Raw genomic sequence first — 26,418 nt, forward strand, 5'->3', positions numbered from 1 at the left:
GTGACATTTCACTGTAATTCTTTGCCAGTTATTTGCTGTTACAAATGTGCCCTCTCCCTGTAGGCTGAAAATGAGATACAATCACAGGAAATGCAACATTAGCTTTCCACGGCAGAATTTCATGTGGTTTTATTGCTATTCCATCATGGGAAGACGCATTTGTAAGAAAAAGTAACCATGGAAGAATCAGAGGAAAATTCCTTGTTAAAATTGATCCTATAAACATCATCCTTAGAACAAATGAGCAAGCTTTTGGCCTTTGCAGATCTCTTATTTAAACAACTCCGCTAAACAGATAAAAGCTTGAACACAAAAAGCAACTTTTTGGTCAATTAAGGTTAACACCATTCTGTCCTGGATTAATATGGCAAACGCTTATCCATGCATTAGTAACATCCTAGCTGGACTGCTGCAAGGCAATCTAAATAGGTTTGACCTTGAAGTTGATGTGGACACATAAGCCCAGCCTGCCTACTGATTAGCACAGACTGGAGAGTATACATGTCAGTAGTTTTGAGGGACCTGTATCACCAAGCCTGACTCAAGGTATTGGTTTTTAGCTTTAAAACTGTAAATGGCACAAGCCCCCATATCTCAGAGTCTAGAATACCTCCTGCCACATGTCCTTCCCTATTCATACACGACAACTTACTCTGTGTGCCATCATTTGCATGATCTGTGTGTGTGTGTGTGTGTGTGTGTGTGTGTATTTCGTTTGCATACACAGCAGATGATGCACTGAACTTCAACAAAATGGGGAAAATTAGCTACTTCAAGTAACAGAATTAGCTTACTAGCAAAGTGAGCTAAATGGTGTGTGTGTGTGTGTGTGTATGTGTGGTTGCCATCAGGTAAAACATTTCAGATGGCTTTTCAGAAAGGAAGATACTGCAGATTGTAGGTGCTATTTTATAGTGGATTTGGTTGCTGCTGGTTTTTATGTCATCTAATATATGTTGTCTGATTTTACAGGGTTTTTTATTGCAAACTGCTTCAAACATTTGTAACAGAGAAGCAGCTAATAAATTTTATAAATAAATAAATAAATAAATAAAATAAACCTTGCTAATGAATTGCTTTCCCAAAGCATTATCTTGGGCTCCTAAATTCCCTCTCTGTTTTCCCCCCCCAGCTCTACTCCTTATTGTGCCAGCCAAATCTAGCAGGCTCTGGTGCCATACTGTTTCCCATTAGCTACCGACCACTTCAAAAACATCGATTTCGTGACAGAGAGCTCTGCCCATGAACCGTTCGAAGTCCCTTGGCTCTTCATTTATTACTGGTACTCTGGGCTGCTCTCTCCTAGGTAGCTGTTGTGCTAATGAGCCACGCATTGCCCCGTTGGCTTCTCTAAACTGCATCACCCCTCTTGGTTCTCAGCTTGAATCCAGTTCTTAAGCCTGCTGTGGCAGAATGATTCAGTGCAGTAGATACAATGCTAAGGAGCCAAAAGGAGATGTGGAAACAGACGCAGCAGTTTTAACCAGCATATTTTTTTAAAAGCCACCAAGAAGCCAGCGTGGTATAATGGCTAGAGTGTTGGACTGGGAGCTGGGAGATCTGGGTTCTAGTTCCCACTCAGCCATGGAAGCTCACTGGGTGACTTTGGGCCAGTCACGGACTCTCAGCCCAACCTACCTCACAGGGTTGTTGTTTTGAGGATAAAATGGAGAGGAGGATAATGTAAGCCGCCTTGGGTTCCTTGCAAGAGGAAACAAGGCGGGATATAAATGCAATAAATAATAAGCCCACCTTCACCAAAATGTCTTGCAAGCAACATGTCTGCATTCACATGCGCCTCATCTCGTCTGATCTCAGAAGCTAAGCAGAGTCAGCCCTGGTTAGTACTTGGATGGGAGACCGCCTGGGAATCAGGCTTCCTGCATTGAGCAGGGAGTTGGACTCGATGGCCTTGTAGGCCCCTTCCAACCCTACGATTCTATGAGACTATGTGCCTTAAAGATAAATGCAGCAGGGATGTTTTGAAACAGCAGTCGAGTACAGTTAGCCAGGTTGCATCTCAGAAATTCATGTTATCGTACCTTTGGATTCTCAAGTGAAGCAGGTGATGGCTTATCCCACCTAATAACGCTCCCCCCCCACACACACACATCCTTCCCCAGGGAGGGGGAGTAGATGGGGAAAGCAGCAGCAGTGGAGGGCCTGGCTGCTCATTCATATGTAAGCCAGGCTTACGAAGCTTCCCCAGTGATCAGCAGAGAAGGCTGGAGACAACTGCAGGCAACCCCCCCGTGAAAGCAGGAGCCACTGGCCATCTGTCTCCAACTCTCCCTTCTTCACCTCTGCTTGTTTTCTCTTCATTGGTGGCTAATTGTCCCTAGGGGTTGGGTGGGTCCGAGGAGGACACTTCACCTCTGAAGGAGAGAGAAGATCAGAAGAGGTAAAACCATGGAGAGGAGAGCTCATAGCTATCATTGCATACAGTCCTTTTCCAGCCTTCTCTGCTGATCTCTAGGGTGGCTTCAGAATCCTCAGCTGTTGGAGCCTGACTTAAGCATGACTAGAGCTGAGACAAAACAGCCCCCTTCAGGGTCAGTGAAGTGTGGGACATTTCAGCAGAGGGACACAACTTGGGAGAAGCGGGGAAGTGAAACTTAAGTGCTGCTGCCCGGAGTTGGTTGTTGCCATATTTCATCCCCTACAGCACCTGGGAGTAGGGATGTATGAATCCCTTACCTGGCTCCGTTCCGGGACATCCGAGGTGGGGGGGAGGCGCTCCGTCCCTCCCCCCGGAATCCTCCCCGGCTGGCTCCGCTCCGCGGCGACTCCACGGAGCCACAGCCGGATTCCGGCTGCTGCTGGGCTGCTGCAGCCGCAAATGACGGCCGCTACGCTGGCCACCATTTGCGCCCCTGCTCTTTGCCGTGATGGGCTACGTAAGTATTTATGTAGCCTATCACGACAAAAAGCAGCCACGCAAATGGCGGCTGCTACGACGGCTGCCATTTGCGGCCGTAGCAGCCCAGCAGCAGCCAGAAGAGGAGCCGGAGCCGCATCCGCCACCACGTAGGCTCTGTCCTGGGGGGATTCTGCGGGGTGGTGGTGGGGATTGCCCCATTCTGCCACGGGTCTTCGGGGGGCCGGATTCTTTAGAATGAATTCTTTAGAATCCGGCCTCACTGGTGTCCATGGTGGAATTCTCCAACATCCCTACCTGGGAGTAACTCAAGGCCAGGGCCAGGAGTTGGCACCCTTGAACAACCACTGTGGCCCAACAGGAGCCCCGCTGCTGATTGCCGGAACTCCCCCATTCCACTTGCTGGTTCTATTCCTTATAATTGCTGGCCACCCACAGGCCCTCGTATAGACAAGTCAATGTCCAAGCCGAGGTCGACCTTCCCTTATGGCTAACCTTCCTGGGGCTTCATGCCAGTGGTAAGCCCCACCGCCAAATGTAGCAAGGCCCTCCGACTCTCAAGCACATGCACATCCACTCACACACAGGTTCGTTGACATATAACCCCCTCCCCATTCTTACACACATGCATATACATGTACACACATGTCCACACACAGACACGGAGATGCCTTCTGTGCAACACAGCAATTAAGACAATTAAAATGCATCCCTTTACAGCCAATGGAAGGCTTTTTCCAAGCCTAATTGCGGTCTGTGTGTGTGTGTGTGTGTGTGTGGAGGGGAGGCGAATGTTAACCTGCAGAAAGGGTTAACATTTCCCTACCCAGTTGTGCCCCCCCCCCCCACAATGGCAATTAGGGTTGGGGAAAAAAACCCTTCCACTGGCTCCAATGGAAGTAGAGTGGCCTTTTACACACTGTGACAAAAGAAGACACCAGGGTTGCACAAAGATGGCATATGCTAGTTTATATGTATAGACGCAAATGCAGAAATAATTATTATAATCCAAACAGAAATACAATACATCTGATAACAGCTGGGAAGACTGACCAGGTGACCTGGGTGCCTTGCTCAGCCTGGTGTCCAGATGCTGTTGATGTGCCCAGCTCTTCCTTCTGATGGTTCTTTGTCTTTAAACCGGACTCAGGTTGGCAGCCCTTCAAATAGAGGATGCCTTAAAATAGAGGACTGCCCCCCTGATAGACCTTGAAATAAAGGACTATCTGCTACAAAGTAGGACACCTGGCCACCTCAAATGGAAGGCCTTTTTCAAGTTTAATTGCTGCACGGGAGTGGGGGCAAGGAGGTGAGACCATGGTCCAGTTGGAGAAGGCCCTGTGGGCCGTAGAGAATACCTTCCCACTGGAGTTTGAGTATCTTTAAAAAGTAGTATAGTCCCCAGGACTTGTTTTAGAACCAAACAGTTAACCCAGCCTTGCCTGGAGCTAAACCAAAAGCAACAAGAGGCAGTGGTGGGGGTCTATTTGAACCAGGGCGGTTGCCAAGCCTTCTCCTGAAAAATCAAGAAATGGTAACGTGTTTTGGGAAAGGCCTCATATGGGAGAGGGATGGACGACTCTGCTCACGTGCAAGACTGATAATGTTCCAGCACCATCCAGTTTATTCTTACAGAAAAGGCTGACATTTATTTAATATATACACTTTAATGAGAAACTGTGACTTGAATGTGTTCTGTTTCACTGACAGATGATATATGCTTTAAAGTATGTTATGGGCACATATAAACATTCCTATGGAAAGCAGATTAACGTTTAAAACACAGCATATGCAGCTTTCCACCACTGTTCAACGAAAGCTAAAACCACACGCAAACACCCATTTACAAAAAACATTTAAGAAGAGAATACGCTAGTTTAAAAGTTGCAACTGGGTGTTTGTGCGTGGTTTTGGCTTTCACACTGCTCTCCAACGACGGGAAGTCATAACCTGCTAGTCCTTCCCAAGGCATGCACTGAAGTGCTCTGGGGGCCCTTCTGCGACCAGGTCCTGCATGCAGCTGCATCCACTGCAACCCCTTGAAGCTTAAGGTTTTTATTTCAATTGAGATGTGGGTTGGAAGTTTAGGCTGCACCTCTCCCCACAACCCCCCTCTCCTGATACTGGAACTTGTGCCCACTTCCTGTCAGGTTTTTTCAGTCTTCAGAAGCCACAGCCCGAGTCTATAGTTGATCTCTTTTTCCAAATACTAGGAGGATCCCCCTGCCCCTTTATGATAACATGAACTACTGAGAATGAAAAATTGTACATACGGTATCCGATTCTGTGGCTAAGAAGTCAATCTGCAGATACACAGGACACACTGAGGGCTGAGGGCATTACGTTATTCATGCTTTTATAAAATGTGTGCATAACGCCACCACTTTTATGTGAAAAAGAAAGCAGTGGGCCTGCAGACTGGCCATGGGCCTCCCTGCAAACAGTACAGCATTTTCGAGGTCGGGGGGGGGGGAATTTTGGGCAGGAAACCTGCTTAAGCCCCCGTTTTAGATTGGGAGCCCAGTGCCTGATCGGGGCCCCATGCAGCTGCTTTTCCTTCAAAATAAAATTGGCAGCACTTTTTTTTCCTAAAGCGTGAACACTGAACCGTGTAGTTTAGCCCTGCTTACAGTCTATTGTTTGGGGGGAAAGGAAGAAACAATGCAGGAGCAGAGGTGGAAGTTAAACTGAAAACAGCAGCCGCATCCACGTGTAAAAAAATACATGAATAGAAATACCCCAAACCAAATCCACTATAATCAATGCCTCCAATAGTTAAATGCGGAGGAACATTTGCACTGTTGTCAGGATCTCTTGGCAGATGAGGGAGAAGTTGCCATGGAAAGCCACCTGTTTCTCCAGGTTAAAAAGTGTACTTAGAAGTGAGGTCCAGCACAGGTTAACAGGCCTTTATAGCAGCTCTCTCCAAGCTGGTGCCCTCCAGATGTTTTGGACTTCAGCTCCCATCAGCCCCAGCTAGTATGGCTAATGGTCAGGAATTCTGGGAGTGGCAGTCCAAAACATCTGGGGGGCACCAGATTGGGAGAAGGCTGCTCTACCGGCTGCAACTATGGAGGGCTAATACAAAATAGTCCAGAACAGCTAAATGGAAATCCATATGCAAAGGAAAGCAGTCTACTTCTGAATAGCAGATACTGGGCGCAGATAAGGGGACTGGGCCTCATCTTCGTATTCTGCTTGTGAATACCCAGAGGCCTCTAGCGTACCATTGCTGGAAACAGAACAATGGGCCAAACAGACCTTGGACTCATCCAATAAGGACATTGTTCTTTACATAAAAACGTTACATGAATGTCATTATTTCACCCAGAAAACAACCGATAAGGACATTGTTCTTTACATAAAAACGTTACATGAATGTCATTATTTCACCCAGAAAACAACCACACTGAAAGTACATATTCACTATAAGTATCTGACATGGAAAAATATCTGTTTTTGTTCATACAACTAGGAAACTGACCTAGTTTTCTACAGGTTGGAATAGCCTTTAGTTTGATACAGTTGAGCAAAGTTATGCAGGTGTCAGTGTTGGACACACTGTGCATGTCCTGTCTGAATGAAGACACTGCCACTGACACCCCAAGACACAGCCTTTGCCATGGTGCACCCCTATAGCCCCTTGAGGGAGGGGACTGTCTACTCCATTCCCCGGAGCAGGAGGGAGGAGGAATCTTATAACTCTGTCCCTCTGACTACTCCCTCCTGGCTTCAAACTGTATCAACTGCAAAGCTCTGTGCTGGTTAGGGAAGTCTGCCACCTAGTGACTGAAGACTTCATAACATGCAGGCGTCATACACAAACAGAATTAAATGAATTAAAATTAAGTGTTTTTAAAATCAAATAACCCTGTTGTGTACTCCCCGAGGGCCCGCTTAGTATGCATGCCAAGTTTCAGGTGTTTAGGTTTCACAGTCTTGGAACTATGGTGCAGACAGACAGACATCCTCTTATATTATTATAGATTTGAGGTTGGCAGCAGTATCAGAGAGGGCTGCAACTTTCATGAATTAATCAGTTACATTAATCAATATGCAGTCCAAGCCTAAGCATATTGACTCAAAAGTAATTGCCACTCTGTTCAATGGCGCTTATTCCCATGGAAGTGTGCATAGATAGTGCTGTGGCCTAAAAAACCCTGCATCATCATCCAAAACCAAAACAAGCCTGCTTTTTGCTTCAGATGTACTCATATGCAAATGTAACCCATTAAAACTCATAGGATTAATAAACTATGATTTTTCAAAATTGGCTGACATCCCTAGTATCAGAGGCTGTGCCATCTCCATGTCTATGTGCCCTGCAGTGCATATAGAGGCTTTTCATCCAGTTTAACTCAAGCCTGTCTTTAAATACAGCAAACAATTATTTATTGAACAATCTCTTTCAATGGAACAAAAAGAAATAATAACTCAAAGTCCACAGGAAATAATGAGGTTGTCACAAATGAGGGTTGGGTCCACTGGGAAATTATTGGTGGATACTGGATAAAAAGGGGTGAGTCCTGGTTAAAACAGAGTATTCTATCCCAGGTCTTCTGAGCCTTGTGCTTCTTTGCTGGCGAGGCCATAAGTAAAGAAAGACTCCCGCCCAAAGGAAAGCCCTCTACTAGTTCATCTCAGGCTGCTAGAATCCAGCTACTGCAGGCCTGGCTAGCAGATCCTTGATCTCTCCACTCACAGTATAATCATATACATTTCCTATACTTTAGCACATTACAGAGCTGGGGGCAGCACAGAGACATCTTCATCAGTTTAACGGCTAGAACAGCCTTCCCCAACCTGGGGCCCTCCAGAGCTGTTGGGCTACAACTTCATCATCTCCAGCTAGCATGAACATCTGGAGGGCACCAGGCTGGGGCAGAAGATGATGGCGAGGATTCTCCTCCCAAGTCTTCCCTCCTGCAAATAGAAACATGTTGATGCCTACCCTGTGACCTCTGAATGACAAGAGCCTTGGCTTAAAGGGTTAATCCCCCTGGCAAGACCTTGTTTTATCCAGATTATTATGTGGGTCACTGACACAAAGACATGCCCTGATACTCCCAGGCTGGCAACACTACACCCATTTGCAAGGAAATACAAGCTAAAAGCTGCAACCCAGCAAATAAAATTCACAAGTGGCTCTTCTAAGAATGTATTTAGTCATGTCTCTCTTCTAGGCAGACCTTGGAAAGTTGATCACACATAGGTAGGGATGTCGGTGAATTCCGCCACCGACCCCATGAGGCCAGATTCAAAAGAATCCGGCCACCGGAGTCTGTGGCGGAAAGGATCCCTTACCTCCGCCTCTCACGGAATCCTCCCCGGCTGGATCCTCCCCGTCGGCGGCTCCGGAGCACCAGCGGTATGGCCGCCATCGCCATGCTGTATCGCTGGCTGAGGCTGACTCCGGACACAAATGCTGTCCACTATGCCATTTGTGGCCGCAAAGCTCTTAGATTAAGCTAAATGCAGCTGTAAATGGCTGCATTTAGCTTGAACTAAGGGCTTTATGGCCACAAATGGCGCAGTGGACACCATTTGCGTCTGGAGTCAGCCTGATATGGCACAGCAATGGCGGCCACCCATATCGTTGGTGATACGAAGTCGGTGGCCGGCTCTGCGGAATCACCGTGGAGCAGTGCCAGCTGAAGAGGATTCCCTGGGGAGGGACGGATCGCTTCCCCGCCCCCGTGGAACACCCCCGGAATAAAAGTTAGGGGTTCCGCCCATCCCTACACATAGGACACAGTCTATCATTTTATGCTTCTCTGTGCATTAATGTACACAGCAGGGTTTAAAAGCTCCAATTTCCGGAGTGCAGAAGGATCAAAATGCTTAATGGAATGACCTAAGCTTTGAGAGGGAAACAGGGTGCAAAGATATTAGCTCCTTTCGGTCCATGCTTATTTCAAACATGAATAAGCTGAATATTAAGCTACTTTAAGTTGATTCTTAAAGTAGGCTGTTCAAAATGTCCTATTGCAGCACCACAAATGAATATATACTTGCCTATACACCTGGGACACAATAGTGTGAAACAGCGCTTGGAGTAGGAATATTGGCAGAAGGAGAAAAAGAAAAAGAACACTATGAATTAAGACTTGGAGTCTGTTTTCAGTGGCAGACCAACAGGTCAGAGTTAGAGCCACGTTTGCACAGAAGATTCCCACTATGACTATTTAGGGCTTTAGTTAAAAACTGGAAGCGTAGAAAGGAAAGTGTGTGTGCAGGGGGCACAATGTTTTGTGCAATATTCCTCTTAAGTAGACCAGACTGCTTGCCTAGTCTACTCAGATTCCCCCGCAGTTGGCCCTAAAGAGATCAACACAATTCCGACACAGCTGGCAGGTTTCAACTGCTCTGAAATCAGAAGGATCCATCCTCCACAAAAGAGTTAAATCAGAACGTAGAACTGAAGGGCAGCATGCACACTCTGGCCCCTTCCAACTGCAGGGGGCTAAAGGTCACTAGGAGGTTGCACCCACTGCCACCCAGGACGAACAGCATAGTCAGGGGAAGGCCATCCTGGCCCCATCGGTCAGCCAGAAGAAGAGCAGCTACAGGGGCCTTGCTTCCCCCCTCCCTGACAGAAAGAACACTCAGTTCCAAGCACCACTTGCCCTTTGACTGCAGAGCTGAAGGGAAGGATACACTGGCCTTATCCACTGGCCAGGGAGCTAAGAGCCACTGGGCTGTGGGTTTGTGTGTGGGTATTAATGTGTGTATTATTACAATCTGTTGTAAGCCATCTGGAGGATCATTTGGTCCAAAGGTCAGATATAAACTTTACAAATAAATACACATAACGTTTGCACTTTTCTTCAGAACCCTTGGCAATCCAGGGCCGACACGCGTCTTTTCTCCACAGTTAGGGCTGCACCTTTGGGATGAAGTCCAGTCCCCACATCCCAGGGCCTCCCCAGCTGACCACCCAGAAAGAGGCAGGTGATGAGGGTAGCTGCAAGCAGGCCTGCCAGGGCTGATGCTGCTTGTTGCAGCATCCTTTCTTTGTATTTATAAAAAAACATTTAATAGTCTGGGGGCACAGAGATGCTTACAAATGCTCATATTATTGTTAATCATCATCATCATCTTTTAAAATATAATGTCCTTTCCTTGAACAAATTTATGCTTATTCCCAAGTAAATGTGTTTAGCATCAAGCAGCAGAAACTCCATGTTATTCCTTTAGTCATGATGGTGCCATGATTTAAGTGAATTTAAAATGCGAAATTTCACATGCTCAGAGTATTATTTTTTTTACAAATCAGATTTGGCAAACAGTTTTTCTTCAACATATCAGAAATGCAGAAGCATTTGTAAAGCAGCAGGAGTGGGGAGGAGAGAAGAGAAATGTTAATTTCTTGCGAGTTCCTTGCGAGAGGGAGAAAGGCGGGGTATAAATGCAATAAATAAATAAATAAATAAATAAATTGTGCTCTTCACAACTGAAGTAATACACATGACCATCTAAAGAGTCCAGAGTCTAAAATTACCAAACTGCAACACTGAGAACACAGGTTATCCAAGTCTCTACATGCTCCAGCTATCAAAGATTGTTATGAGATAATCCACAGTAGCTAAATAGAACTTCTTTGTTCACAAGCAGTCTATTTCTGAATGCCAAGTGGTGGACAACAAAGGCAACATTGGGACAGACATCACTTTCATGTCCTTGTGAGTTCCTAGAGGAATCTGCCTGGCTGATTTTGAAAAGATAATATGATAATACTCTTAGGAAGCAATCCTATGGCCACTAGACAGCAACTAGACCGCCACAGGATATCTGGTTTTGCAGGAACCGACCTCCCCCCACTTCTGTGCTGCTCGGAGGCAGCATGGAACAGCCCCATCCTCTGCGCTCGCAAGAGGAGCGGGAGAGGCCGAAAAGGGGTGTTCTGGGGCGGGGAGGGCAGAAATGCCTGTATGACACGTCCAATGTGTCGTACAGCATCCTCCTCCCCCGCTCAGCCCTCCCGCAGCTAGACAGCCGCAATTGGCTGTCTAGCCAAAAATGCAGGGCGGGAGAAGTGCGGAGGGAATGATCCCCTTCGTACTTCTCCTGCCCTGCATTGGATAGGTGGTCGCCTCTGGGTTCGGAGGCGGCCGCCTATCTGAATAGGATTGTGCCCTTAGTTTATTTATTTATTTATTACATTTCTATACTGCCCAATAGCCAAAGTTCTCTGGGCGGTTCACAAAAATTAAAACCACAAAGTACAGCATAAAAGCCATATAAAATAGAAAAACTTAAAGCTAAAGCATAAAAATACAACCAGAATAAAACCTAGCAGCAATGCAGAGATTTAAAATGCAGTAACAGATTTAAAACAGCAAAGCTAAAAGACTAGAATGTTAAAATGCTGCAAAATAAAAACGTCTTCACCTGATGCTGGAAAAATAGAATAGTTACCATTCTCTCATATATTTTTTCTAACTCTGGCATTGCATCTAAAAAACATACCACTTTATGGTGCTTTGCTTCCCCATCATATATACATTTCTATTTGTCACCATCACACAATGGACTCTAGTGTTACTGTGGTCTTCTGCAATAAAAAATCTTTTTGTCCAATGCAAAATACTGTGGATCCCTTTAAATAACAATCCTATGTAGATCTCACATGAGGCCACTGGAAACGTCCTATGTGGCCCCTTGTGGGTGCCCATGCTGCTGCCCCTCTGCCAAATTTCCTCCCCTGTGCCACCGCTGCTGCCACAATTGTGCTGGGGAAGACTGTGTGCAAGGACAGTAATTCCCACATGCTCTGTTCCCCACCACAATCGGGCTCCCAACAGCATGCCAAACAGCTGTTTGGTGAGCCGTCAGGAGCATGACTGTGCAGAGGAAGAGGGCACATAGGTAAAGTAATCTCCATTTAAAACGAACGATTTCCTACAGACAGTGGGCGAAATTGCGACATTATCTCAGTGCACAGGGAGGGGAAGTTTAAACCTCCTTGTGGGCTAAGATGAGATGGGGAGAAAGAGTGTACAAGCGTGCAAGTATGTGTGTGCATACTGGTGTGCCTCCGACTTAGCACCCACTCCATATGCAGTTTTTGGGGCAAAAAGGTTAATTATTACATTTGTATACTGCCCAATAGCCAGTTTGTTTTCCTAACAAATTAGGAAACCCATCCTATGTGGATGGGTTTCCTAATTTGTTTCCATGAAGGAAGGCAGCACGGCTGTGCACAAAAAGTGGCGTGAACAAAATGTTTCCCTCTCCATTCCAATGAAAGGGGAAGCCCTTTGGAACAGGAAAACACTGGAATTCTTACACTTGCCACGAAGTGTGTTGATCATAACTTGCTATTAAAAAAGGATTAGACAAATTCACAGACAGCTCTATCAACAGCTATCACCATGATAGATAAGTCACAGTATACCTCTGAATACTGGATGCTGGCAGTGTGGGGGAGAATAACAGGAGAGGGCTGTTAACATCATGCTCTGCATGAGAGCTTCCCAGGGGAATTTGGCTGGCCTCTGTTGGGAAAAGGATGCTGGACTGGATGGACCATTGGACTAATACTACAGCAGGGCTCTTCTTATGTTCTGGATTGTGACTCCAAATTGGAATTGGGAGGAAGTAAGTCATCTGAACCCATTCTCCATGGCAACCTTCCCCAACATGGCACTCTCCAGATGTGTTGGATGACAACTCCCATCACCCCCCCAGCCCTGGTTGGGGATGATGGGAGTTGTAGTCCAACACATCTGGAGGGCCCCAGGTTGGGGAAGGCTGCTCTTTGGGAATGCCAATTAACTTGCCCTCAAGAATAGAACAGCCATAAAGTTATCATAGAAGGGTGGGAGTTTGCCACCCTTACAACCCATGCCCAATGAAGTGAGGATTCTAACCAGTAGCAGTTAATCAGGATTAACATGGAGCACAAGGGCTTCCTGTGTGAAAATCACTTGAATTGGTATAAATTAACTGCTGCTATGCTTTTATTGTCTCTGTTGTTCTATATGCTTTTATTTCATGTTTTCATGCATCTTTTTATAGTTTTGAATTGTTTTATTATTTATTTTGTTAGCCACCCTGCCAGTAGAAAAACAGGAGAGCGACATATAATAGAGATACGCCCTTCTCTCAATCCCACCAACATCCAAGGTGCATTTAGCAGGGACAAGAGAGAGGGTCTACTCAGTGACTGTGCCCCAGCTTTGGAACTCCCTCCCAAGGAATGCTCATTTGGCCTCTTTCTTTCTTATTACATTCATATCCACCCTTTTTCCTGTTGCAAGGTACCCAAGGTGGCTTACATGGTCCTCCTCTCTCCATTTTATCCTCACAACAACCCTGTGAGGTAGGTTAGGCTGGGAGTCAGTGACTGGCCCAAAGTCACCCAGTCAGCTTCATGGCCATATGGGGATGAGAAACCAGATCTCCTGAGTCCCAGTCCGACACTCTAACCACTACAACCACACTGATATCACTCTGGCACCAGACAAGGACCTTTTGATCTCGACAGGCCTTTGACCTGTCCAGTTGATCCATCTCTTTTCATAGTTAAGGTTTTTTAACAGGTTACTCTTTGGGAAGTTTTATTATTTTATCGTTTGATGGCAATTGGTTTTTACATGTTCTTCTATTTATATACTGTTATGAGGCTTTTTTTTAGTGTTTACTGTGTTTTTATTCTGTTTCTTAGCTGCCTTGAGTAATACGGGTAGAAAAGTGGGATATAAATTAAAATAATAAGCAAATAATGTAAAAATAAAATACAATACCCCCCCCCAATGTCTTTTACTTATTTCTTCTGACATCCTTTTTGAAACAGCTTTTGAACATGAACATACAATGCCCATAGCCCAGGCTTCCTTCAGAAGGAGTGTGACTCATCTTGCTCAAAAGAATGCTCGCTATTGTATCTCCAGCAAAAGAGCCTATTCCTGCAATTCCAAGTACATTACATTTGCAATTTACATGGTGATTTGCAATGGCGGCACTTCTCCCTGGGTGTTAGTTACTTTGGAGGGGCTCCTGGCTCTAAGCGGAGTTTACACAGCTGTGGAAGGAAAATCTAGCAGGGATCAATTAAAAAAAAGAGAGTGAACAACACAAATCTCATGCAAAAAAGAGAGAGAAAATTCTCAGCCAGCCCTGCTGTTGAAACAGGTCTTCTACCCAGAGAGAGAATGAGTTCACTAACTGAATTAAATGTAGCCCCAACCCAAATAAGCTTTAGCTCATTTTCACCATTTAGAGAGCATAAAGACTCCCTTTTGTCATCCAAAGTCTAAGCTGCCTAAAGCCTTTACAGAAACAGAACTTTTAAGGAAGGAAGGCAATTAAATCCATTTGGAGAGGTCAGGAGAGCCTTTGGGGGTTTTCCTAGTAGCCAGGATGGGCTTGTGTGGATCAGATTTATGGACCGTTGTGGGCCTTCCAAAGTTACTTTAGTTACTTTCAAAAAGGTCACCGTTTGTAGTTTTGCAGAAAGATGGTCACAAGAGACCTGGATCTGACTGGTGTCTCTCCTTATCAACCACTGGAAGTCAGAAACTCTCTCTCTCTCTCTCTCTCTCTCTCTCTCTCACACACACACACACACACACACACGTAAACACTCTCCTCCAGGCACGATGTCTTAGAGCAGGATGTATTTATTACTGACCTACGGAATTTCTTTTTCATGTAAAGAAGGTGCCAGGGGACGCAAAATGTCTATAAATGCTTAAGGAGCTAGGGGGATGGATATGAAACAGCTGAAAAGTCCAAAGCCTCAGTAGCACATCAATAATACAATAATGTCATCAACCCACTGTAGAGACTGAACAATGCTTTTCCTGTCCGTTAGTTAATTAGCAAACAGAGAGATTAAAGGCTTTAATCTCTTGCTTACTCTCAGTCTCTCTTAAAACACACACACACACACACACAACCTGAACAAACAAATCTCAGAACTGGAGGCTATATGTGTAAGCTTCTAACAGAAGGAAAAATGTAAATGATAAAATACAAAATTAACCCTCCCACATTTGTCAGACGAGAAAAGGCGCAGTTGTTTAAGGGGGCAACTCATTTGTTAGTTTTAGAGGAGAGGAAAACTCACATGAGGGGATTTTACCCACCTCAAAGTTGAGCCACATATTATGGCGTCACAGGGAATGGCAACCTTGACGCAAGTTCTTCATATAACGTGTACAACATCTAACCACAAAAAGTGGCACTATCACCATACCAGTAGCATTGCCCTCACCAATGGCCGCCACTGACAGTGGTGGAGATACTCACAATATGGTGACCAGGGATGTACACACTGTGTAAAAGCCGCTCTGTCTGTGTTTTGCGGATTATCAGGCACCTTTTGTTCCATCGTCCGCTCACAGATGGATGCGAAAAAAAATCGTCACGTGGAAAAGTATGCAAATAATTATGTAAGAGGTTTCGTAACAATTTACATAATTTACCTTGGTAGCGTATTGTCCCCCATTCCATTCAACTTTTTCTCAGCAGAAACTTGCATATTTTCTACGAATAAATTTCATAGGAAATTTCAGGAAAGTAAAAAAAATAGTAATTCAAAAGTCCACGGACTCCAGACGGCCTGAGGGGGTCGCTCCGCAGAAGATTCCGCAGAGGATTCTGCAGGTCGGATTCTTAGAAATCCGAGCTCATTTTAGTCCATCTTGAATTTCTCCAGCATCCCTAGTGACAACACCGTGACACATAGTAAGAATTGTTATATATTGCAGCTGGAGGAAGGGCTGGATATATATGCCTCAAGGAATACCAGTTCCACAGGGCAACCATAACATACAGGCCAGACTTCAGTTTTGCAAAAGGACGTTTGCCTGAAATCCCTCCCCACCAAACCACTGACTTCCCCAATCTGGTGCTGTCCATGTTTTGGACTTCAACTCCCATCACCCCCGGTCAGCATAGCCAATGGCCAGGGATGTTGGGAGTTGTAATCCAAAACATCTGGAGGGCATCAGGTTTTTTTGCTCTCAGAAATCCTGGCATCTTAGGTTTCCACTGCCTCTGAGCATGTGCAGAGTCCCCCCAGGGGAACAAAATGTTTTAAAAGTTCTGGAGATGAAAGCACCTTTTCTGTTTTCTCACAGGCAAAAGCCTTTTCAAAAAGGACAGGGTGTCTCCTCTGAAGGGCATCATCTGGTTGTTTCTAAAGCATTTTAGAGGAAGTTGGGAAATAATGAAAATGCTGACCACACCATCTTTTCTGGCGTTACATCTTCCTGTCGTAGTAACTGGTGAGGAGGAGGGAATTCTGGTCAGTTGGCAATCCTACTGAAGTGATCACATCGTAGAGGAGGCTAGCTTTTTCTCAAAGGGCCACCTTCACACAGGCATGTACATCATTCTTCTCATCACCTCAGTGACTCCTGGCTGAAGGAGTTTTGTGTCTGAGGCATTCTTGTTGTGGGGTGATAACAAGAGCTGTGTCTGCAGTGTTTGATCTGTGGAGTGGCCATTTTGTGCCTGGAACTCATCACTTAGCCATCAAGTAAGGAGGAAGGCAATTGTGGATGGGAGTGATTTCAGAAAGACACCTGACCTCCTTACAAAAAATGGAGGCATCAAAGTCCCCAAATCTAGCATTTTAGCACCTCAGAAATGAAGGTCTGAATTAGCCCTTACATACTATACGACATCTTCAAGTTGGGGTAGAAAGCAAATCAAGCACTTCCAAATACTGTAATCTTAAAATTTCAAACCTAGGTGTATACTAGCAAACATTAAATAACATATCAAAGCACAAAGCTGGCATTCTGCTATCGCATTTGCTGTGATAATAGTGAGAACCACTGTGGTGCAGTGGCTAGGCTAGGGCTGGAGAGACCCAGGTTCAAATCCTCACTCAGCCTCAAGGCACCATCTCTCAGCCTAACCCACCAGTTGTTGTGAGGATAAAGTGGGTTGGGGAATTATGTAGACCACCCTGACATCCCTAGAGGAAGGGCAGTACATAAATATAATCCCTAAATAGAACTGGGGAACATGCTTAAATAATGAGTGCTGCACTACAGGAACTGCTATATGGAGTGAAAAAATATGTACTAAATAATAATTTTAGTAAGCTTTTCTGGGTTATTGTTCTTAAATTGATTTTATGCTCCTTCTGCTTGTTAGCCTTTTTACTGGATTATGTAATTGTTATTTGTTTTCATTACTGTGTATTTTATTTTCGGATTCTAAGCTGCCTTGAATATTTTATAGAAAGTCTGGGTAGAAATTTTGACAACAAACAAACCTATAATTAGATGAATTCAATTTTAGGAAGGGCTTAATGCTGCATTTATTTTCACTGCTCAGTTTTATAATAAACAAGCTGAGTGTGTCTCTACGCTCATGTAGAGCACCTCTCAGTCTCCCTCACAAAAACAACACACATATGGGATTTCTGAGAAGGGCTTCCAAGCCAGAGGCTGTGAATTCTACTACCCCTCTTTTAGAAAGTATCAACAACAACAACACTTGTATATATATAGCACATCTGAAAACACTTCTCACGTGGTACCTAGTGATCCTTGCAACAGCCCTGTCTGGTAGATAAGTATGCCCACATTGCTGAGTGAACAACCAGAGACTTAGCCAACACTGCTGGACTAGCTCTTTAGCATTTCTTGTAGCCTAGTTTATGTCAGGCTTTTCCAGCCTGGTATCCTCCAGATGTTTTGGACTACCACTTCCAGCATTCCTGGCCACTAACCATGCTAGCTAAGGCTGATGGGAGTTGAAGTCCAAAGCATCTGGAAGGCACCAGGCTGCTTTGCATCGTGGCCTTTAAGAGGATCCTTCTTCCTCCAATGACAAGCTCCATTTGCAAGCACACACAGGAGAAGTTTTGTTTTTTTTTAAAAGATGCACAACTGTGTAATGCCCAAAGCTCAGCCACATGGCTGGGAACTCAGCTGTACTGGCAAATGCCAGGAGGAGGTGAGTGTCGGGTTTGGATGGTATGAATTTTAAGCAGTTTTCTTAATTTAAACAACACCGTCTGCCTTTTCTCTCTCAGAGATAACAACTGAAAAGCAGATAACCTCTTCGTTCAAAAAGCTCACTACACTGCAAGGAGATACTTGATTTTATTACAGCAAAGGGAAATAAAGAAAAGAAGAGAACTGTGTGGACATACGGAATATGAACTAAGTTTAGTTTTCTAAACTAAGTTTAGTTTAGAAAAGATTACCAGAAACATTACCGAAAGTGCTGTGGAATCTTAAACGCCAACACATTATATCAAATACACCCCACTGAAATCAATGGCACTTGCTTCTATGTAGTATGTTGAGGATGCATATCATATTACCTGGAAGGGCATAGATACTGGGAAGCAGATGGGCATTTGAGTCTCTCCAAACCAGAGAGCTCCCATATTTTATTTCACTTTGTCCCTTGGTGTTCCTGTGCTTCTCTTCATGCCTTTCCTGTTCATTCTCACATACTTTCTCCACCCATAATTGCAGACTTTGTTTTTCAGTACCCTATTTTTTCCTCTCTGAAATAACATTTTGCGGTGTGGATTTTGATACCCACACAACCTCCATAATTCCCCTGGCCGATTGTCTGGCCTAGGAAAGTTCAGTGGGGGGGGGGGGGGCGGCACTGGCACATCAGTTGCATGGTTTCCCGAAGTCCCCTCTGCAGGGGCTAATGGGTATAACATTTCCCGGATGGCTTCTTTCATTTTTAAGAGCAAAGCCACATTGAGAGAGCTAAATTTAGGGCAGAGAAGCACCATCCTGAGGAAAAGCCACCAGTGGGTAATTATTTGGAGCATGGCAACTACAGGTTGAACAAGAGTTAAGCACTCCTTGCCTTCCCAATTCACCTCTCTACTTTAAATTCACCCTCCCCAAACCAGCTCTGTTATTTATAAAAAGATGTCAGAGTGCTGTTCTACATGCTAATATGTAGTTAGTACCTAAGACCCATCCATCCTGAGAGGTCAAAATTTCTTCTCTCTCTCTCTCATTCTCTCTTCTGGCCCCCAAATTAATACGAGTGAGTCAGTCAGTCAGTCAGTCAGTCAGTCAGTCATTTATTTATTTATTTATAATATTTCTAGGCTGCCTTTCCCCTACATATCCTGCATGCTTGAAGGGGGAGGGGGAACAGGAAGGGGCTGTTATTGCTCAGTGGTAGAGCACCAGCTTTGTATGCAGAAGATTCCAGGTTCGATCCCCATCATCTCCAGGTAGAGCTGGAAAAACTCCTTCCTGAAACCTGGGAGAGCCGCTGCCAGTCAGTGTCGACAATATTGGAATAGATGGACCAAGGATATGGCTCAGTATATGCCTCTGTTCCTATGTTTGTAATGTAGCTACTGGGCCCACCCCAAACCTCCACACATTCCAAAGAAATATGAAAGGGAATTAAATGCATGTAAAGTTGTATGCACATAGCATCCTCCACTAGGGATGTGCGAACTCGCCCAGTCGGGTTATCCGGATGCCCACCCAGGCCCTGGCTCCACTCACCGGTCCCCAGACTATGCTCAAGCCCATCACATGCTTGGCGAGCAGCCCGCACTCACCCCAGCGGCCTCGTTGCGTTCTGTAGTCACCATTTTTTTGAAAAATAAAATGGTGATTGCAAAAATGCTCATGTTTTCATATGTGCAGAAATGCGCATTTTGCGAATGTGCATTTTCGTGTGTGCAAAAATATGCACATTTTTGCGATCACCATTTTCTTTGTCAAAAAATGGCGACTGTGAAGCTCAACAAGGCCGCTGGGGTGAGTGCAGGCCATTCGCCAAGCGCAGGCAGGGGGCGAGCAGGGGCAGAGCAGGGGCAGGGGCTTGGCGAGCGGGGCTCAGGTGTGCAGACAGGGGCGGTTCTTCTGGATTCCCAGACTGAATCGTGCGCCTGCGCCACCCCTATCCTCCACACAACTGGGAGCCCCAATCGTGCAGGGTTCCTGATTGTATGGTATAGCCCGAGCATGTACTGCTGTAAATGTGTAGAACCTCTTTACATTTTTACACTTCTGTTGGATGCATAGAAGTTGGGGGTGCAGTCCATAGAGCTCAATCACGCTCCCCCTCTCTGGTTCAGTATGTGCAATGCAGGGGAGAGGAACATACTGTATGACTAGATCGTCACTGGATCTTCAGCCTGTTACAATCCAGACTGAATTCAATACATATATACACATACACACACACACAAAGGTGGAAAGAAAGTATTGGCAAAGTGAGGGGTGAAGATAATTAGACACGGCTTGATGACACCAGCATTGCAACAATGCTATTCTACCAACACATAATATAATTAATAGATCTATGAAATGCAAACATTTAGAATTGGTGTACACATAAATATTAGCAGATTCCAGCAGGGAATGCAGGTTTCATTTGTTATATCTGCCTTTGGAGTCTGGAATGTATCCTTCACACTTCTGTCATTCATTCACCTTCCTCTGTCGATGACCAGAGAACAGAGAAGCCACAGCACTTTCAATCCTTGTTATCTGAGCTGTGTCAGATAGCACTAACCCTTGAGGAATTTACTGCCTCTTTGTCAATGACTATCTCCCTACTTAAGGCTCATTGACTTGAGGATGTGAATCTGGTAGTGTAAACCAATTTCCTTTTGCAAAGCTGAACGTTGTGGATTTTCAAGCCGCTTAGTTAATGGGACCAATTCTTTGCAGAATCGAGTCTGAGGTATCTGTGACCTAACCTTAAGTGTTTAAAATCCCAGGCTCTTTCTGTAGAGGTTTTTTTGTTTTGTATTCCTGGTATATTTAGTTCTCACCTTGTCAACTTGATCAGAATCTTAGACGTTTCAGGGCAAGGAAGGTTAAAGAGAAAGAATCAATAGGTGACATTCAAAGTCGCACAAGCGGACTTGTGTAACAGAACTTTCCCTTCCTCCCCTGGATCGCTGCCCCTCACAATCTGCTCCGGAGAGGCCCCCAACTTTCCAGAGCACAGAGGATTACAGGGGGAATCTGTTTTGCTGGCACATGGATGGAGTTGGATACGAACCAATACCTTTACCTGACACAAGACTGTTTAAAGCAGGAATAGGCAACTTTTGGCCTTCCAGATATTCTGGCCTACAACTCCAATCAGTCCTCACCACTGATATGCTAGTTAGGACTGATGGGAATTGTAGGCCAAAACATCTGGATGGCCACAAGTTGCCCACTCCTGGTCTATAGTGTTTGGAAGTTAGTTTGAGTCACACAATAATCTTCTTCACCCTCAGGTGTTCAAAGCAAAAAAAAAGACAAAAATTGAGTCAATGAACCCCAAACTGAATTGACTTGAGCACAAGCATCAGCTGCTCATATGCTAAAATTGTTACTGCACTTAACCCAGTTTTAAAAGCAGAGCATGGGGGAATCAAACACTTGAATATTTCCTTTAAAACACACCCTGTGCATGTGTGTACCCACACACATTGCATTTTACAAAACTATATATACAGAATCATAGAATAGTAGGGTTGGAAGTGGCCTACAAGACCATCAAGCCCAACCCCCTGCTCAATGCAGGAATCTAAGTCAAAGCATCCCTGACAGGTTGCTGTCCAACCTCATCTTGAATGCCTCCAGTGTGGGAGAGACCACCACCTCCCTAGGTAATTGGTTCCATTATCGTACTGCTCTAACAGTCCAGACATTTTTCCTGATGTTCAGCCGGAATCTGGCTTCCTGTAAGTTGAGCCCATTATTCCGTGTCCTGCATTCTGGGATGAAGAAGAATGCCAGACTAGACAGGTCCCTGAGACAGTTTTAAATCCATTCACAACATTTTTACCATGTACCTCAGTCAGAGACAGGCTGACCGGAGCAGCTTACAAAGTTTACTAATAAAACTGTTCCTGCCCTCAGGCTTACAATCTAAAATACATGACACAAAAGGAAATGAGATTGGGAAGGAGGAAGAAAAAAGCAAAACTCAAGCACCAGCTACTAAATAATAAGAATAATAATAATATTAGGCGCTGAGAGAACTGTGCCACATATATCCCTACACATTTTCAATTCTAAATGAAAGTAGCTAGACTTACCAACTTTGAATATATTGCAAAGAAATCAGCTGTACTTACATCTCTCTCATAAAATCCTATGCACTTTTCTTACTTGCTCCTGTCTTTCTAGGAAATTTCTATTTGCTATGCTACACTTTTATATTATTTTATTCTGTTTTTAGCACAGAGCATGAAGCGTATGCCCGTTTAATGCAAAGCAAATTACACACAATTCCATTCTGAGACTGGACTCTCAAACGGGGAAAGCTGGGGAAATTACTTTGGTTCCATACCATGACTACCTATCTATACATGCACACACAAACCCACACACAGTTTAAAAGTGTATTTGTGCAAGCGTGTGCTGCACATGCCTGCCTACTGGGCATGGGGGGAGGTTAGAAGCTGATGAACGTCTGTGTGGCAGGGAATACCGCTCCTGAAATTCTGAAATGCAACCTCCATCTCTCATTTTCCTGGAGCAGCAAGAGGTGGCGAGCAGAGCCGACTCATTATTCTGCTCACTTGTTCGCTCCTGCTGGCCAGTCTCCAGCTCCACTTGGATTGCACGGTGGCAATAGCAGAGAGAAGGGGAGCAGGTGGTGTTTACCTTAGGCCAGCTCAGGCCAGCTGGTTGGACTTCTGGTGGCTGCAGAAGCAGGGCTGGCTCGGTTTCTGCCAGCTCGGGTCAGCCAAGTTGGTGCCCGCAGCAGTAGAAGGGCTAGTGCCAGGCTCCTTCTGAGCCTGCTGCTTGCCTTTTCATTTGCGGGGCTCGCCAGCACGGGTAAAAAGGATGAGCAACAGCTGGCATTGGCAGAGGAGGGACCACTGAGCCTGGCGCAAGGAGGAACAGCCCCTGGTACCTTGTTTCAAGGCCAACATCCCATGGCAAGAGAGAAAATGAGTGTTCTGTATGCTTCTTGCCAGCCTATATGCACATAAGTGGCAGTAAGAAGGTGTCTGTGTGTCTCTGCTTCTTGTGTCTGTGTCTCTTGTGCGTGTGCATGAAAGAGTGTGAGACACTGTTCCTGTATATATGGAGTGGCAGGAGCTTAGAGGAGTGCTCATCTGTAAAGCAGCTCAATATTTTCCTAATTACTTGACCATATAATGCATGTATATGACTTCATCAGTAGTACCTGGCTTGGCTCACTTCCTCGAGTTGTCTGTTCTGCAGGTAGGCTGTTTCGTGCTATCTAACTGTGGTGCAGTTGTCTAGGCTTGACGGTGCTGTGATCTGGGGAGACCTGTTATAATACACAGATGGTATTGCTTGGTGGCAGGGGACATGTAAGCACATGTAATAGCTCTGCACTGTAGATGAACTGACCATTTTCTCCACCTCTGCCTAGGTATATTATTATTATTATTATTAAAATAATTTTCTTTCATTGGCAAGCCTATCAGTAAAAAAGCTGATAATTCTAAATTTGTGTATTACAAAGGCCTTTAATTGCACTGATTTGTGGCAGCGATAGTAGCCATGGCTTTTAAAATGACCTAATACTGATGATATATAGATTTGGTCCTGTGGAGAATGGCATTAATGTATCCCTGATTCTGTATTATTATTATTATGCTATAGAACCCCCAGAACACTGGAGGTCACACATACACACTACAAGTTCAGGTACAGTAGGAAGAAAAATGGGCAACAACATAGTAAAAAAGAGAAAGGGGGGGATATTCCCTTAAAATATAGTAGACATTAATGCAATATATAATTAAGCATATTTTGGAGAATAAAAGCAAAATTTGTCATCTAAGCAGTGCTTCATAATACACTTGTCAAATATGATGCATTTCCCTCTTCTTACATTTCAGTCACAGTTGACTTTTTGCACTAGTGCAAACATCACCTGTTGTAGAAATACAACAGTAATTGAAACATAATATTTTCACATAATACATACTCACAACATCTCTACAGCAGTCTCAGCCAGAAGAAGCTCGAAAACAACACATCCACTTTTTAAAAAGTTCCTGCATTTTCAGAAGTCAACAGACAAGCTCTCCTGACCTGTTACGACCTCCTCAACCTCCCCCCCCCCGCCCCCGCATTTCTGAAAAGCATAAACATCATCTGATTTTCTGAAACGGGCCAGAGAAATGAACAACACACACACACACCAAGAAGAATCCCAGAGTCTGCTAGGAGAGAGAATGGTTGTTTGACAAGTTTTCCTGGAGCAAAACCAACATTTTGCTTTAAGTTGTGAAAATATTCAGAGCTTCTTTTCTCTCCTGTGACTGCAACACAGTCAAGGAGCAACACACTTCAGGATCTGCCTTACTGGGAGTTTCTTTTTATTATTATTATTTCTTTCAAAAAAGTAAATATCCTTCTTTCAGCAATAAAGGCTCCAAAAATTCAGCAGCCTTGACAAGTGGATTTGAAAGAAACGTATCCCTCGACTACCATCCCCCTTGTTAATCCTTTACAAAATTCAAGCAGAAGGCATCAGAAAACTGAAGGATCCATCATACCACATCACAGCTCACACACACGCCCCAAATTGTCTTGAAGGCATGACTGCTCAGAGAGAGGGAGGCAAGAAATAGTGATTTTTAAAGAAGCAATCCAAGGTTTTCCCGCTGCAGGGCTTTTGCAAAATTTGCACACGCGCACACACGAACCTTAACAAGATCCATCAAATGTGTGATGGATGGCACCTATTCCACTCCAGGCATTCCTTTTGCGGGTCTATAAACGCATCTTGAGCCGAGCCAAGTAACAGGGGTGGGGAGTGTGCAAAATCAACAGGCATCACCACATGAGCTGTACGGCCGACACATGCCCATCCACCACCAACCCCCCGCCCCAAAACCATTTGCAAAAATGCACAGAAGAAGATGCGTCTGAGAGGCAGATGGAGCTGTCTGCAATCCAAACATTCAAGTATGCACACGCATCGCGCTGAATTAGGTTTCATTCCACCCCCACCCACCCACCCCCAAACCCAACAACAACAACACAGTAAAATAGGTAGATAGAATGAACTCACCGTTAGAAGGGAGGGAGAGGTTCCCAGAGCCACTTTTAACTAAGAATGAATTGGGGACAAACTCTTCTTCAGAGTCAGAGTCCTGAGTTGGCTGGGCCACACCATTGCCTAGCAACCTTCTCTGGCTCTCATTGGCTGGAGGGGAAGAGGGAGGGGAGGGGGATTGCTCAATAGGGGTTGATGAGGCGGATGAACAATGCAAGGGTGGACCTGTGAACCACAAACACAAACACAGACAGAAAATAAATAACTGAAAATTGCGCCCCCTAAAAAACAAGAACCACAACAGAAGGGCGCACGGGGGGGGGGGGGAGAGAGATACACATCAGGCACAAAGGCATGCACAGAGGCAGAATTCGTTTTAAAAAATAAAATAAAGAGAACACGACAAGATACACGTATTTCAGTCTTAAACATATGCAAACAGATACCCCGCCTCTGCAAATATAAATGCACAGTTTAGGCTTCAATCCTACGGCCACATATGTGGGAACAGTTCACAGTAAGTCACTGGATTTGACTTCTGAGTAGACAGACATGCATAGGATTGTGCCGTGAGAGAAAGAGGATGTTGAGGTGTAGATTAAGTGGCCATTTATTACTCTGGGAGATCCTGCAATTTTCAGTCTCTGGTTAAAAAGCTCTGAGCTTTGTGTCGGAAGACTTTTTAAAAAGAGAAAGTTCTTGTCTTTTTAAACAGCTAACTCATGTGGTTTAATATATATGTATAATACATGAGTATTGAGGCTGGATTTAATCATACGACTGTGTGATTTCTAAGCCAAATGATCCGTCCCTCCAAGGGGAGGCTGAAGGTTGCACCAGCATACGATCGCATGATGAAACAGAGCAGTAACAGGCCAGAAGCAAAAGTCAATAGAAAGCTAATGCACATCAACCGAGCTACTCAAGAGAGCAGCTGCTTCTTTAAAGTGTACAATGCTAGGGCAAAGAGGTACTTTGTATGGAGGACAGTGTGCTATGATGACAAGTCCTGCTCTTTCCTTGAGGACACACATGAAATCTGTGTGTCGTAAACTTGATCTCACGATGCAGTCAGCTTGCCTCAGTGGCATAAGAGCCATTGACCTGTCACTCTTCCTGCCCATACTAACCATGGCCACGCAGACCACCTTTACACATCGCTCAGGGCTCCCACCCATGTCCTGGAAAATACAAAATCTTCCACTGAAGTGAGTGCCTCTGACATAGTAGCATACATGCAATGCACTTCCCAAAGGCCTGTGGCTGTTAGTGCTATCCATGATGCAGCCAGAGGAATGAACATTTGTTGGGACTAGTGTGCAAGTAATTGCAAAGATGTTGGTTACCATCTTTGGTAACAGGGTGTAACAGGGCCCCATAGAAGCCCTCAGCTGTGTGCAGGTAGCCAGCAATGAAGCTACATTGTCAACTCCTCCTATATTAGTATTCCTATATTATTAGAATCACATGAGAGGGAAGCACACTGACGTTCTATTCAAATGGACCCTCTGTGTTTTCTTACAGCCCAACTGTGTATGTACTTTCCCAAACTCCTGAGAACATCGCACACAATCCTCCTT

At 44.8% G+C, this 26,418-nt stretch overlaps 1 protein-coding gene across 1 annotated transcript in view; it reads right to left on the reverse strand.

Annotated features, from left to right (window-relative positions):
* Nucleotides 1-25,691, reverse strand: part of TENM4 (teneurin transmembrane protein 4) — a 352,941-nt gene extending 327,250 nt beyond the window's left edge. The window contains exons 1-2 of the mRNA XM_084845392.1: nt 25,676-25,691; nt 24,854-24,988 (exon numbers count right to left, since the gene is read on the reverse strand). Coding sequence (XP_084701518.1) covers nt 24,854-24,988; nt 25,676-25,691 — 151 coding nt within the window. The remainder of the gene's footprint in view (nt 1-24,853; nt 24,989-25,675) is intronic.
* Nucleotides 25,692-26,418: the final 727 nt, after the last annotated feature.

The sequence above is a fragment of the Heloderma suspectum genome, chromosome 3, assembly GCF_057233095.1.
Source record: "Heloderma suspectum isolate Gila_16-S chromosome 3, 16-S_ref, whole genome shotgun sequence".
In the NCBI taxonomy this organism is placed as follows: domain Eukaryota; kingdom Metazoa; phylum Chordata; class Lepidosauria; order Squamata; family Helodermatidae; genus Heloderma; species Heloderma suspectum.